Source organism: Coloeus monedula (genome assembly GCF_965178545.1).
Source record: "Coloeus monedula genome assembly, chromosome: 18".
Lineage (NCBI taxonomy): Eukaryota > Metazoa > Chordata > Aves > Passeriformes > Corvidae > Coloeus > Coloeus monedula.
Genome location: NC_138798.1, coordinates 10,594,204 through 10,608,098, shown reverse-complemented (window position 1 = coordinate 10,608,098; position 13,895 = coordinate 10,594,204). Strand labels below are relative to the sequence as shown.

Sequence of the window (13,895 nt, the reverse complement as noted above, 5' to 3'; positions counted from 1 at the left end):
AAACAATTCACCTCTGCAAGACTGTGTCTGGTTAAGAGGCCTGCAAGTGCATTACAAAAGCAACAAATGTGTCTAATTCTCAGTCTGCAGTACCAAGTCTTTATTTATAAAAGCAAATGCTTTGTGAAAGATTTGAATTAATAAAACATCACTGGGACTTAGAAGCAGCCACTGCTAATGCAGCCAGTGCCAGGAGCACAGACCTGAGGCCTGGCTGGTATCTGATGCCTCAAGGAACACCGTGATCAGACAAAAGGGCAAACATTAAGTTATTTGTTCCCCCACCGCATAGGAGGGAGTGAGTTTCATTCGACCTCCATCTGGCGTATCTCACTCCAGCCACCCAAGACCTTGCCAAGGTCCTCCAGAAAAAACCCCCCAGGATTTTACATTCTCCTATAAAGTGCAAGCCAGGGATCAGGTCCCTGGCAGTGTCACGGTCACCTCCCCGCCTTTGCCTTCACTGGCCGCTTTGCTTCTCAGGCAGATTTTTGTGGTGCAAGGTGCTTGCACGCCACCGGCCGCTTCGCTCCTTACCGGGCGGGCGGCAGCTGCCTTTTCCTTTACTCCGTGGCAGGGGCGAACGGGAGAACCAGGGTGTTCTGCCAAGGCAACGAGCCGGCCTTGGGAGCTGCTATTCACAGCACAGCGGGCACGGAGCTACCGGGACGTGGCGAAGATCCGCCCCCGACGGCGGCGGAGCTCCCGCTGCCCCAGCTCTGCTTCCAACCCCTTCTCCCACCACACCGGGTCCGCTCCGGTCCGCGCTGCCGCAGCGCCGCCCGTTCCCCCAGCAATCTTCCGTCTGTGCTTCCCGCCACCGGCCCACCGTGCTCCGCGTTCCGCCGCGCTGGAGCCCCGCGATTGGCGGCGCGGAGGGGCGGGCTCTGCCTTCCGGCGGCCGGCGCTCAGGGCAGCTCGCCGGGCTGTCCTCGCTGCGGACACGGCGCTTGGGAGCCTCGTCCGTCCCCACCACTCCTTCCTGGGGAGCCGGTTCCACACCCGCTCAGCTCCCTAGGCGGGCGGTACTCGACCCCGGGCACGCCGGCCCACAGGTACCGGCTCCCCGCGCCGCTCCCGCCGCCCTTCCCGCGCCGCTCAGCACAACCCGCCCATCGCCGCCGCTCATTGGCCTGCCGCCTTATGAATATGTAGATACAGGCCAGCGGCCGTCTAATGGCAGGCAGGCGGGTAATTAATATTCTCGTTTCGGCGCGCGGATTGGTCGGCGCTCGTCCCGCCCCGGCAGCGGAGTAAGCCGCCCCCTGTCGGCGGCAGGAAGGGGCGGGCACGGCGCCGGGAGCCCGACATGGTGGGCGCCGGTGTGCGCGGGGCGCCGCTGCTGCCGCCCGTGCTACCGCTCCTGCTGCCGCCGCTGCTGCTGCTGCTGCGGGGCACGGCTGGCGGCATTGCCGACAGCGTCGTCTGGGCCGTCAACGCGGGCGGCGATGCCCATGTGGACGTGAACGGTATCCACTTCCGCAAGGACCCACTCGAGGGCCGCGTGGGCCGAGGTGAGGGCGGGGGATACGCCGGGGCCGGGGGGTTTCGGCGGGACTGCCCGGGGGTCCCGCTCGGCTCCGCTTCGCGGGGGTGGTGAGGCCCCGCTGTGCCGGCGGCGTCCGGGATCCGCGCGCCCCCGGCGCCGTCCTGCCCGCTGCAGACCGGCGGATCGGTCGGTGTCCCCGCAGGACGGCGGGGGCTCCTCTCTTCCAGCCGCCCGGGGACGGTCATGGCCCGAAGGCAGCCCCGGCACTTGTCACCCGCGGGACCGCGGCCAACCTCGTCCTCACGCAGGGCCCAGCTGGGGCTGCGTCTCCCCTCCCCGTGGCGGTGCGGGCCCGGGGCCCCAGAGTCGGCAGGATGAGCCCTGCGGGATGGTGTTCCTGGCCTCGGCCTGCGGGGTTGTGTAATGCCGGAGGGGAAGTGGCTCCGCGAGGGCTGGAGTGGGATTTCGGCTGGAAAGGTGGCGGGAGCGGTCAAGCTGCCAACCCGGCCGCGTGCGCCCGCCGGTCTCTTTTTTTCTATAGTTTTCCACCGAAGAGCCTGGGTTCCACAGCAGGATCCTCCAGTTCACAGCCCAGTGCGCAGCGCGCTCGGTGCAGTGGGAACAAGCTTTTCCAGCCCTCTGCAGCCGGATCCGGGTCGCGCACGATGTGAGCAGATGCTTGCAGCATTCTGGTCCCCACAGCGAAGAGCACAGGCTGCTCGCTGGAGCCCCGGTGCTGGGCCCGGCAGGGGGAAGGTGCAGCCGGCTGATCTGCTCCATACCCCAGCCGTGGCTGGTTATTCAAGGGCAGGGACACGAGCAGAAGTAGAGGCAGATGGGATATCGTCGGCTGCTCTAACTACCAAGTCAGTAAAATGTTCAGCCTACCATTTAAGACAGGATGGAGAGCTAATATTGCACTTGGGTTACCTTTTCCTACTTCCCCTGAGAACACCACAGTTTGAATTGTGCATGTTTCTGGTAATTGGTGCACCAAAACGTAGTCGATTCACTAATATATTGAAAAGCTAGCTATGCTGAGCTGCTCTGCTGCCAGTTACAGGTGAGTGGTGGAATGTGGAGAAGATGAGCTCTCTGTTGGCTTTTGAGTCTAACCTTTGCTGTTTCTGTGTAGGATGGTGAGGATTTTCCTGTGCTATACAGCTGGAACTGCTATTGCTTACCCTGCATGAGTGGCATCCCAAATGGAGAGCCATTTGGACACAGTGGATACAGTGGAGGTCATATTTAAATTCTAATACAGTTTTTCACACCCGTGGAAGCTGCTGCCCCAGTCACACAAGGTGCCCTGATCACTGTAGGTCAGCTTCCCTTCACAGACCTTTCACATGTGTGACTTGAATATCCTTGTGGACTTGAACTATTTATTTTTGAGTTGAGGAGAAAAAAGGGTCTTTTTCAAGTACACTGTGACTTTGTGGAAAGCCTGTGCTGTCTCCTCTGAGCAGCAGGCTGTTACAGTAATCCGGCTTCAGCCAGTGGTGCCAGGCACAGTGGAGACTTTACCCCTTTGAACTCTCAGCTGCCTTTCCCTCAATGGCTTTTTTATCGCACCATTGTTTGTTTGCTCTGGGCTCTTCTCTGTGGTGATAGACATGTAAGGGCTACAGCAGAAATATATGGCTGACTGGGAGGAAATGACCTAGGAGTAGTAATTCTGGGCTGTATTGCCTCTAGGCGAATGAAAACTTTTTTTTTCAAGCCTCCGTTCAGCTGCTGTGCCCTAAAGGACTGACTGTGCTGATGGCAATTACAAAATAGGCAGGTGCCAAACATATTAGAGTTACAGCTTGGTGTGTACTGCTCACTCCCAGTGAGCACCTAGCGTGCTGTAAAACCCATCTTGCCTCCACAGCTCTGTCAACAGAGCTCTGACATGCAGGTGACAGGTCTTCCTTTCCAGTTACCTTCTTGCCTATGAAAGGACTTTCTTTCCTTTAATAGGAGCTGGCTTCTGTGGAGTCCTTGGTTTGCTATCATTGTAATCCGTAGTTGGCCAGAAATACCTGTGTGGGAGGACACGTTAAACTTTTCACCCTCTGTATTTCTGGTGGTTAGTCTTCAGTCCTCATGCCCAAGTTTGAATGGTAAAGAGAAGTGGAAAATTGCCTGAGCAGCTCTCTGTGAAACAGGAGACTAAGAACTGGCATTAATTTCCTCTCACTCGTTTGCATTGGCTCTGTCTTTGGCAATGTGCACTGGGTTAGTAGTTCTTCCTTTGTCTTGGCCAATGCAGTGTCTGTTCCCATGGAAATGGGGGTGGAAGAGGTAAGTGTCAGCGGAGAACTTCATCTGGATGGTGTCCACAGTCTTCCCTCCTGCATCGCTGGGCAATTGTTTGGTGTGCAGCTCTGCAGGCATTGCATCAGTTTGCATTGTACAGGAACCCTGACACAATAGCATACCAAGTGGGGTTAAAGTTTTTGGGGGCTGCTGTAGAGGTGGTGAAACACTGAAGAGAGGCAAATTTTGTGATTTCTCTTATTTTATCAGTTGTCCTCTTTGGGAGTGGTGTCTGGGCCCTTCTCAGGGGTCTCTTCAGATGCCTGCAGACTGCACCCATTTCAGCTGGATGGCTCTGAGAACATCAGCTGATGGAGCTACTGGTGCTCTTGAAACGCTTGTGTATCTTTCTTGCTTCTTTCATCCCATCTTTATGCTGACAGGTATTGTGGGGCTGTGGTGAGAAGAAAGGGCTTTGTAAGATGCCTAATACTTCTCACTCTTCTGCCGTTACCCAGGTTCTTAGTTGAGGGGGATGAGTCTCTAAAACCCGATGCAATCAACTGCTAACTTCAAATCTGTTGTGTCAATGAGTTGAGTCAGTCCTATGCTAACTGTTTTAGTTTTGTACTTGGGTTTGAAATTTGAAAATATTGTAAAAATATTCTAGGTGGTTTTCATCTTTAAAGCAAGAGCCAGTGGCCAAGTCCTTTGGCTTTGTGTAATGTTTTTGAAACAGGCTTTTCTTTCTGAAGTGGTGTGAGTAAGCTTACTGTGTCTTAGATTGCAGCAGGTCTCCAGACCTGTTTTCCTACATTTCTTGAATTTCGAGGCTTTGACTTCCTGTGCTTCTGCTCTGGTAGTGCTGCCACCTGATCAGAGCAAGTAGGGGAGATGGGTCTGACACGGTGTGAGTGCTAGTGCCACTGGTGGAGTTAAGCTCTCCAAGAGTATATAAATTGTTTCTTCCTCAGAATGTAAACCTTCCTGTCACTCTTTTGTGCTCAAAATGCAGCTTCTGACTATGGCATGAAACTGCCAATCTTGCGATCCAATGCGGAAGACCAGATTCTGTACCAGACAGAGCGTTACAATGAGGAAACCTTTGGCTATGAAGTTCCCATCAAAGAGGAGGGTGACTATGTGCTGGTGTTGAAGTTTGCAGAGGTGTATTTTGCACAGTCTCAACAGAAGGTAAGCAATAAGCTCCTTGTGTGCCTCTGATGTGAGTTCCTGACTAAGACTGTGTGGGCTCAGGTTGCCTCTGCTGCTTTGCATGCTGGAGGAAGGAGTGAAGTAAAGCACTAGTTGTTAACTTAGATCCTAACCTCTCACAGGCTCTGAACATTTAGAGCTCTCTTCCACATTCCAGCTATACAGTTGGACTGGAAAATTTCATTTCAAAGTGCTCAAACAAATGTGTGCAACTAAACATAAGTAGCAGTAGAGTTTTACGACCTCTTTAGGCTGTGGTGGCTTTGAGAAGTTTTTTTGCTTTTCCTTGAACACTTGCTTCTGACTTGACAGCACGGTTATGCTGGAGGAAGTATTGCATAGATTGAAGCAGGGAGGTGATCTGGGTTAAATAGCCTACTCAAAACAATTTTTACTAATGTAACAAGACTTGATACTGATTCAGTCTGATCCTGAAAGCAGAGTTAAATTCAACTGCTTTTTGCTCTTTGGAGAAGAATAATCCTTGTCCACTTTTGAAATCTCCTATGTACAGGAGTGGAAACAGAAGCAAACAGAACTAAAAGCCTTGTGATAAAATGGGGTAGGAGTGGTTTGTGTTTTAGTTTGGCTTTCCTCTGACTCCATCAGCTTCTTTAGGGCTGATCTCCTTAAGCACTGTGCTGCCTTCCTGCCAGAGAAGTATTTCAGGGAACAGAACTGGTGGGGCTTGCTTACAGAACGGATGCAAACAGCAGCCTCAGATTAAACTGAAGGGCTGAGGCATCTTTGGTTCCTCTTCCTTCATGTGGTTCTGCTGGGATTCCCCAGGTGCTGCATGAAGTTTGAGTCATTACAGCCCTGAGGAGGACTTTCACTCTGAATTCACAGATGTGGTTAGCAGTTAAACATTTTACCTCCTTCAAACCCTGTGTTCCTCAACAGCTTGTTTCCTATTCTCTGTTCTGCTGCAGGCTGTTAGTTAAAAATGGCTTCGTTCCCTAGGGTGTGGTGTGTCACAGCCACCCCAGGGTAGTAGGAGCAGGTCTTCAGACAGGAGAAAAGTTGTGAAAGAGAAGAGTGAATAAACCAGAATAAAACTGTGCTGTCCTCAGGTCTGAAGCAGATGTAGGGGGTGTTTTAAAAGGAGGAAGCTGATTTCGGGGTATTTGAAAACACTGTTAATGCTTTAGCGTCTTTACCTGGCTGCTTTTGGGCTCTGAATCCTTCCCAAAGGAGTGGGCCAGTGCATGTTACAATGCTTTCTGGTCCTGGGTGCATAAAAAGCAGAGACCTTTCCTGTTCTATTCCCATTTCAACTGTCACGTGCCTGAGTCTGTTCTGACTCTGTCATTTCTTCCACCCTGAAGGTGTTTGATGTTCGCTTGAATGGCCACGTGGTGGTGAAAGACTTGGACATTTTTGACAGAGTTGGACACAGCACAGCTCACGATGAGATCATTCCCATGAGTATCAAAAAGGGAAAACTGAGTGTCCAGGGAGAGGTTTCAACATTCACAGGAAAGCTCCACATTGAGTTTGTAAAGGTAATAGGCTTTTCAGGGCAGAGCCTTTATCTTCCCTTTACCCTTCTTCCCCAGTCATGTGGTGCAGCTGTGGGTTGGAGGAGGAGAGGTGTTGGTAGGTGGAGAGGCCATTCCTTGTCTCAGAGCTGCAGCACTGACTTCTGCCTTTGCTTTTTCTAGGGCTACTATGACAATCCGAAAATCTGTGCCCTATACGTCCTGCAGGGAACAGTGGAAGGTAAGCACAGTTTCTGAGCCAGAAGGCTCTTCCCATTGGAGAGCAGCCTGTTGCTTCTTAGACTGTGAGATCATAGTTCTTGCTGACCCACATCTGCCAAAATTGTTTCTCTTTCACTGAGTTCCCACAGAGCGCGGTTGCAGAGTGAAGTAGGTGTGTACTGTCCATGTTCTCCTCTAAGTCACAAAGCTTGTGTCATTTTGGAATGAGAAAAATCAAATTGTTTTGGAATTTCCTGTATATGGGGTAGAGGAGAAGGGAACATGTCTGGTCAGTCTCAGCTTTTAGCTACAGATAAATACCCCCTGGCCTTGGATGTCAGCAGCAACCCAGCAGACAAATAATTTACAGTTATTTTAGCTAGTGGTTACGTATTTCTTACCTGGAGCTTTGTTTTGCCTCCTCAGCTTGAGGACAAGGCAGTGTTTTTTCCCAGATACCAGTTCCTCTGAATAGCTCTGGGGAGTGCTGGAAAAGTCCTTGTTCTTTCATCACCCTCTTTATAAATGAGCTGGAATTGAAGCCCCTCTAGCTCCTGACCTGGGAGGGTTTAGGATCCCTCTCTGACCAAAACATCAATTTGCTTTACTATTAGTCAGGGATTGTCAGATGCTGCTGAAGATTTGGTAAGAACCTTGTGGCCAGGTGGCACCTGCAGCTCACGCCCCAGGCTCAGAAGGCTGGAATTGAGTGGGGCTTGGCCATGCTGCTCTCATAGCTCTAGGCTCGGGGGATGCAGTGATGTGGAGTAGGACTGTTTATGGAAAGGATTGTTCCCATTCCTGTTTGCACCTGTATCTGCTGGTCCTGCAGGCAGCAGGTGCTTGTTCTTGACTAGATCTTACTGAGCAGCTGCAGTATCTGAATGTGTGCCCTAAGTGTGCTGTTGTGCATTAACTTGTCTGTGTGACATGTAGATAGTATGGGAGGACGTAGTATTTCTGCAGGCTGGATCCTTGAATGCTCTTATCTTGTGAAGAAAAGAAATAGTGATGTGATCCTCTGTGGTAGATGTTCCTCTCTTCTGGGGTGTTCTGGTTGTGGTTTTGATGTGGTCTCTGGTGCCCTCTTGCCGATGTTCATGTTGGATCAGGTAGAGGGGAAGGAAGTGTGTTGAGTGATCTCCTAATTTACATCCTGCCTGCTTGCAACCTTTTGTCTTGTTCAACAGATGTTCCAAAGCTGCAGCCACACCCAGGTCTGGAGAAAAAAGAGGAAGATGATGATGAAGATGAATATGATGATGGCTCCAGTGTCAAAAAACAGGCAAATAAGAACCGGGTTCAGTCAGGCCCACGCACACCAAACCCCTATGCTTCAGACAACAGCAGCCTCATGTTTCCTATATTGGTGGCCTTTGGTGTCTTCATTCCTACCCTCTTCTGCCTCTGCCGATTGTGAGAGCAAGCCCCACAGTGCATCAGCCCAGGGGCTGGGAGGGAAGGAGTTGGACCGAATATGGTTGCTTTCAATTTCTCCATATTGTTCATAACTTAAGGAAAAAAAAAAAAAAAGATTCACTTGGAATGAATAGCAATGAATAGCAGGTCCAGGTAAGAGGGAGCTTACTTTCTCCCTGCCAGCAAGCAGCAAGGCCCTTGCCTTCCCCTTCGCACCATGTGCAGCCTCTGATTCTCCCTGGGGCATCCAAGAGTGAACTGAGTCCTGGCTGGGTGTGTATTGGGCCATTGAAAGCTGATGCTACCAGTCCTGGGCCATGTCCCACACTGAGAGAAAGCCATGTGCTGTAGGATCTTTGCCTTTACTGGGTGGAATATGATTCCTTAAGCAGGAAAACAATTCTTTAAAACAAGGCCAGAGTACACATTTTGTTCAGGAGTGTGGAAGTGTGGTGCTGTTGGGTGTCAAGCGACTACGGAGGACAGAGCCTGGCTCAGCATCTCCCTGAATGTGTGCAACACGATGGATGGTACTCATCTGCATAAAAATACCAAGGCTCCAGCCCAGCCTCCGTGGAGACGGTCCCCTCCTAAGACTGCAAGCTGTGCCAGGAGCAGAGGGATTTATCTGGCCTGATTTGCTGCACCAGTTGGGAGAGACTTTCCTAGTTTGGCAATTGTAATGTTTGTTCCATCGCAGAGGGATTCTGCTGTAGCCTGCGAGAGGCTGACGTTGTTAGTGTCTGATCAGATGCACTTGTTTTCTGTATTGATTATGGCTTTTGTTTCCTTTAATATCCTTTTATTTTCAAATGTTTTGTTTTAATCCGAGTTCCTTGTTTTGCCCTTTCTAGCAAGTGACCTCTTCTTTGGAAGAAGCTGAGAATCAGGTGAACTAGAGAGGAGGTTTGGGACTTGTTCCTTGACCTTCCTAATGGTGAGCTCCCTTGTCCGTGACTCTTAAGAAACCTGTGCCGTAGGACAGAGCAGAGCAACCTGGTGAATGCTCCCTGTGGTCTCTCATTCCCTCTGTAGGGAGCAGCCTTGCCTGCGGCAGTGAGAAGTGCAGCTGGTCAGTGTTTGCAGTGTGTGAGCTTGGCCTTTTGCATATCCAGGCACTGTAGTGAAGGGGCAGATGTCCAACATTTCAGTCCTGCAGAGCAAGGGGATTTGTTGCCATCCAGAGATCTGGAAGTGAGCAGAGCACTGGAGACAAGGTCACTTGCTTCCCCCAGGGGTATTTCTGCAAGAGGCTTCTGTTTCTGCGTGCAGAGCCTGTGCCTGCCTGACAGAGGCTGATCAGAGTGAAAGCCACTGCTGCACCTGCTGGTCCAGAGCTGCAGGCTCTGAGGAACTACCTTCTCACGGTCTTGGCCTCCAACATGTTGAGGACTTCCGGCTGGCCAGGAGGGAGATGTGCTGGAGCAGGATCTGTCCCAGGCAGGGTTGGGTTTTTACATATCAGCTTTCATGCTGCTGAGCTCTGGGCTCACAGAGCGCTTTACCTCATGCTCTCTCCATTGTCCTCAGAAGTGTTCTGTCTTTCCCCGGAGCAGTGGCACTGAGTGGTGACCTCCGTGCTGCTCTGCCTCTCTGGGCCTGCATTTTCCTAGCAGTTGTTCCTGGGTTTGATCCCCTGCAGTGAGTCAGCCTTTCTTAGGGCTGAGCACGGTCAGCAGAATTACTGAGTTTCTGGCAAGGGAACTGGAGGAGCAGCCTTTTCTGTCCTGCTGGGCCCAGGCAGCTGAAGCCTTCACTTCCTCCTGACCCTCAAGCTGTGATCAGAGCTGTCAGCTCAGGGACTCCAGAGTGGGAGCTGGGGGAGGTGACAAAACACTGCTCTCTGCATCAGTGCTACTGAACCTTGCCTTTCTGGTCACACACGTCACTGCTATAGGCCTGACCCTAATTCTGTGTCTGAGCTGAAAAACAAGCAGGACTTTAATTACCTTCTGTCCAACTGCACAAAGGGTAACAGCTAGTTTGGGAGAGAAGCAAGAGAGTCCCTGCCCCAGTTAAAGGAGAAGACAGGCTTTAGAGAGAGCAGATCTTGAAGAGCAAACCTTAGGATGAAAGGTAGTAAGCTTGAAGTTGTCTGCTTCATCTTCTAGCTACTATTAAAATCCTAATATTTATGAAACTATTATAAAATATGAGCTCTGATTTGTTCAGTGACAGTGCCTGCAGGGATTCTCCAGCGGTTTTGGGATTGCTCTAATTGGAGTGAAGAGACATTTAGATCTTTATCAGTTTTGAGAACCATGAACTATGCTGATTTGTTAAGCAAAGAACCTGGGGTTGAAAGCAAGCATCTCTCTAAGGAGCTGCTCTCCTCCAGGCCTTTTAGGGTGCGTTTTATTTGAGCATCCTTGAAGCAATGAATCACTCAGCTTTTTGTGGCTCACTCAGTAATCTCAGCACCTTACCTACCATGGGAGAAAGGGTGTGTGTTTAGACGTGCAGAAGTTGGAGACAAGTCTTCTAGGATAGTTCATCCCAGCCTCTCCTGGCAGCCAGGGCACCCATTTGGTGCTATCAACTGCCCCAAGGCAGAGCTGTTCACGGTGTGATCTGGTTTGTTCCAGTTGCTCAGTTCAAATGAATTTGTCTTATTTGAATAAGAATAGGGAGGAGAAATAGTTCATCCTTCATGGCTTCAATTTAGTTGTTTTGACTGGTTTTATGCATCTTTCTCACTACAGAGCTGGTTTCTGGGGGGCTCCTGACCCTGTTGAGGAAACTATGAGCAGTTTCCTTCCTGGTCCATCCCCTCCTGGCAGGTTTGCTTTGGAAGGAGCCTTCAAACAAACCGTGTGGGAGCACCAAGGATGTGGGGGACGGCCAGTCAGCACCTTGCTGGGAATGGAGTACTCCAGCTCCTCTGGCCATCTCTGTCTAGTATCTGCAAGCCAGATGGAGGGGTGTAACGAGGTACCTCGTCCTGACCAGGGAAAGAAAAATTTGAGCTGGCTGTGGCTTTCCAGAATGGGTGTTTGAGGGAATATCCAAGACGTTTAATTGAGATAGGTTAGAGACAAGCCTGTTTGTGCTGATTCCTCCCACCAGCAGCAGGCAGATGGAGCGCAGCAGTGTGGGGAGCTGGGTCAGAACAGACCCTGGCTTGATTCATGTTGTGTAGGGAGGGGCAGATGAGGCAATTTCAATAACACTTCCACTTAATAAAGGGAAAATCACTGTCTGTCATGTTCCAGGCCTGGATCCAGCCTCAGCATAGTGGTTTCAAAGCTTATTTTAATTGTCCCATCAGCCCCTCCTTCAAGGCAGGCCATTCAAGTCTTCTCTGTGTGTGACTAAACATCTCTGACCCTTTTGAGTGTCCCAGGTGGCAGTGAAGAGAAAGCCAAATGAATTCCCTTCTCTTTTTGGTGCCTTTCTCTCAGGCTTTAAATAAAAGTCTATTTGAAGGGGCTTCTTTTTTTTTTTAAGGAGCTTCTGAGCTTTTGGTTTTTTTTCAAGGGACAGGCATTCCCTGCCCTTGTGATCAGCTGGGGACTGTCTCCCTGTTCCTGGATGCCATCTCTGGAGGTCACAGCTGAAGCACAGAACTGGGAGCAAGTATCTTTATTTCCAGCCCTTAAAGTCAATTGAAGGAAAATCTAGCAAGGGATAGAACTGGAAGAGCTCCTTCAGGTCTGATCTCCCCCAGAAATCTCCTGAACGCAGGATGGAGAACTTCCAGACAGTCCAGTGCCTGGGTGTCTGTGCAGTTCAGAGCTGAGTGAGTCACGCTGGGTCCTGGTACTTGTATGGCACTTACAGCTTCTGGGTGCAGAGTTGGACTTGGGGGTCCTGCACCCCTAATTTACTTGCTGAGGGCTTGCCCTGTGCTGCTTAGGTCTGAACAGAGCAGGGACCTGTGCCTTGGCCTTTAAGTTGAAATGGGATTGCAATAGCCAGGGAAGTGTCTTGCTACAGGAACTATGGGCTGAACAAGCCTGTTGCTGATAGAAAACAGCAGGAGGGAGAGGGCCATGAGAGCAGCTTCAGCCCTTGATGTGAGACACTTCTGCAGCTGCTCAGAATCTATCAAGTGTTGCAGGCTCTGTTTGGTGTTCAAGTGTGGGAGAGATCGGTCTGCTTCTTGCACTTATGGTGGGGAGGAAAATATTCTTGCTGAAAATCCAAGGGAAATGGGAACTGCTAATTTACCTACTGGCACTTCTGCATCTCCGCAACAAATGCCAAAGCCTAATAAAATTCAAGGATGCTATTTTAATGTCAGCCTGGTTCCACCAGTCTGTCTCCACCAGCTGGTCCCGAACAGGCTCACACAAGTATTCTCAACGGCACAAACACACCAGGCTGGAGCTGTGAAGGCTTAGAAATGTGATCACACGGATGGACCTCCTGTGCTGCACCCCTGCTTTGTGCTGCCCAGCGGGTCTGGGGCATGTGCATTCACTTTGGATCCAAATGGATTTGACCCCGGAGTATTGTAGCATTGAAAGGTGCTGGGCTGGATGGGAGAGGTGAAAGCAGGTCCATGTCTTCCGGGACTCTGGCTTGCTCAGAGTTTATTGCTGTATATTAAATACTATTTTTGGAGATTGAGGGAAAGATGGGGGGGGAGGGATGTGATGATGCTGTCCCCAGTCTGATTGGTGGGATGCTACTGCAGGTTATTGATAGGTTTTGATTTTTTTTTTCCTAAAAAGTGCTTAAAAAAAAAAAATCAACAGAGCAAGTGCTTTCCTGCCTCCTAGAAATTGTGCTGGCTGATTAGAAAATGTGAATAATCTCTTGCAAACATCAAAGGTCTCTGCTAAAGGGTTTGTGTGATGGAGATTTGGAGGGAAGGGGCAAAGTACAGCTTGAACCAGTCTAGCTGGGTAGAGTGTGAATCCAGGAAATGCAGAGTTGTTCCCAGTCACACTTAATGGGGATGTGCTCTCCTGTGCTACCATGGCTGTTCTGTCACACTGTGGCAGTTCATGAGCTGGAGTTCTGGAGTGAAGCAGTGGCTGGAAACTTGCTGGCGAGTGGGGGCTTGAATTTTTTGTGGTTTCCTTGAGGGCTTTGTGCATTCAGGGCTTTCCCAGTTGACAAGCAGCTGGGTTGGTAAAGCAGCCCCAGAGCCTGTGGGAGCAGAGGCAGGATCTGTGCTTCATGCCAGGAGGCAGCAGCCAGGACTGTGAGAGGTGGTGCTGGTGTTTGGTTCCCGTTGGTGTAGCAGCAGTCAGCGTTGGCACGTGATCCCACCATTCCATAGTGCCTGGCTGTGGATGTGTGGAAGTGACCTGTGCCACTGGCATTAAGGACACATCACAAACTACTTAAAGCTGCAGGTCTAAGCTGTCTGTAAAGGCTGAAGCAGTGTGGGGACAAATCTCCATCTGTACGTGTTACCAGTACAAAGTATTTTTGAGGAGGATTTTTTATTTTACTGCCCATTGCTTTGTGTTATAACAACTTGCAGTGACATTTTTTTAGTTTGTTTTGCAGCGAGCTTGGGCCCTGGGTGAAAAGCACAGATATCTATTTCTGATTGCATCGGCTTTGCAGGGACTAGTTTGGGGGAGAAGATGGGCATGGAGGTGGGTTATTTTATCTTTGGTACATGGTAGCAGTTTTATTTTTTAATTTCCCCAGGATGTTTGGTTGAGGAAATGTTCTGAAGTCTACTGTCTGGCAGTTTAACCAGCAGTGTGCTAAAGGAAAATAAACAAAATTATATTGTCACTTGGATGAGATGGTCCCTCTTTTTCTGGTGGAAGGGGCAGAGGAGCCCCCTCTGGTTTACACCCATGTGAGGGAGGCTGAGCCTGGCTGACTGCAGGGTAACATCCTGCTGCTGCCTCCAATAC

At 50.4% G+C, this 13,895-nt stretch overlaps 1 protein-coding gene across 1 annotated transcript; it reads left to right on the top strand.

The window, feature by feature from the left end:
* Positions 1-1,298: 1,298 nt before the first annotated feature.
* On the top strand, positions 1,299-13,650 carry MLEC (malectin). Its single transcript, XM_082293515.1, has 5 exons — positions 1,299-1,514; positions 4,749-4,927; positions 6,277-6,453; positions 6,613-6,670; positions 7,842-13,650. The coding sequence occupies exons 1-5, from the start codon at positions 1,310-1,312 to the stop codon at positions 8,069-8,071; spliced, it is 849 nt and encodes a 282-aa protein (XP_082149641.1). The 5' UTR covers positions 1,299-1,309; the 3' UTR covers positions 8,072-13,650.
* Positions 13,651-13,895: the final 245 nt, after the last annotated feature.

Coding starts and splice junctions, on each gene's coding strand:
- MLEC (XM_082293515.1), top strand. CDS start 1,310: ATGGTGGGCGCCGGTGTGCGCGGGGCGCCGCTGCTGCCGCCCGTGCTA. Junction 4,928..6,276: donor TTGCACAGTCTCAACAGAAG/GTAAGCAATAAG, acceptor TCCACCCTGAAG/GTGTTTGATGTTCGCTTGAA. Junction 6,671..7,841: donor CCTGCAGGGAACAGTGGAAG/GTAAGCACAGTT, acceptor CTTGTTCAACAG/ATGTTCCAAAGCTGCAGCCA.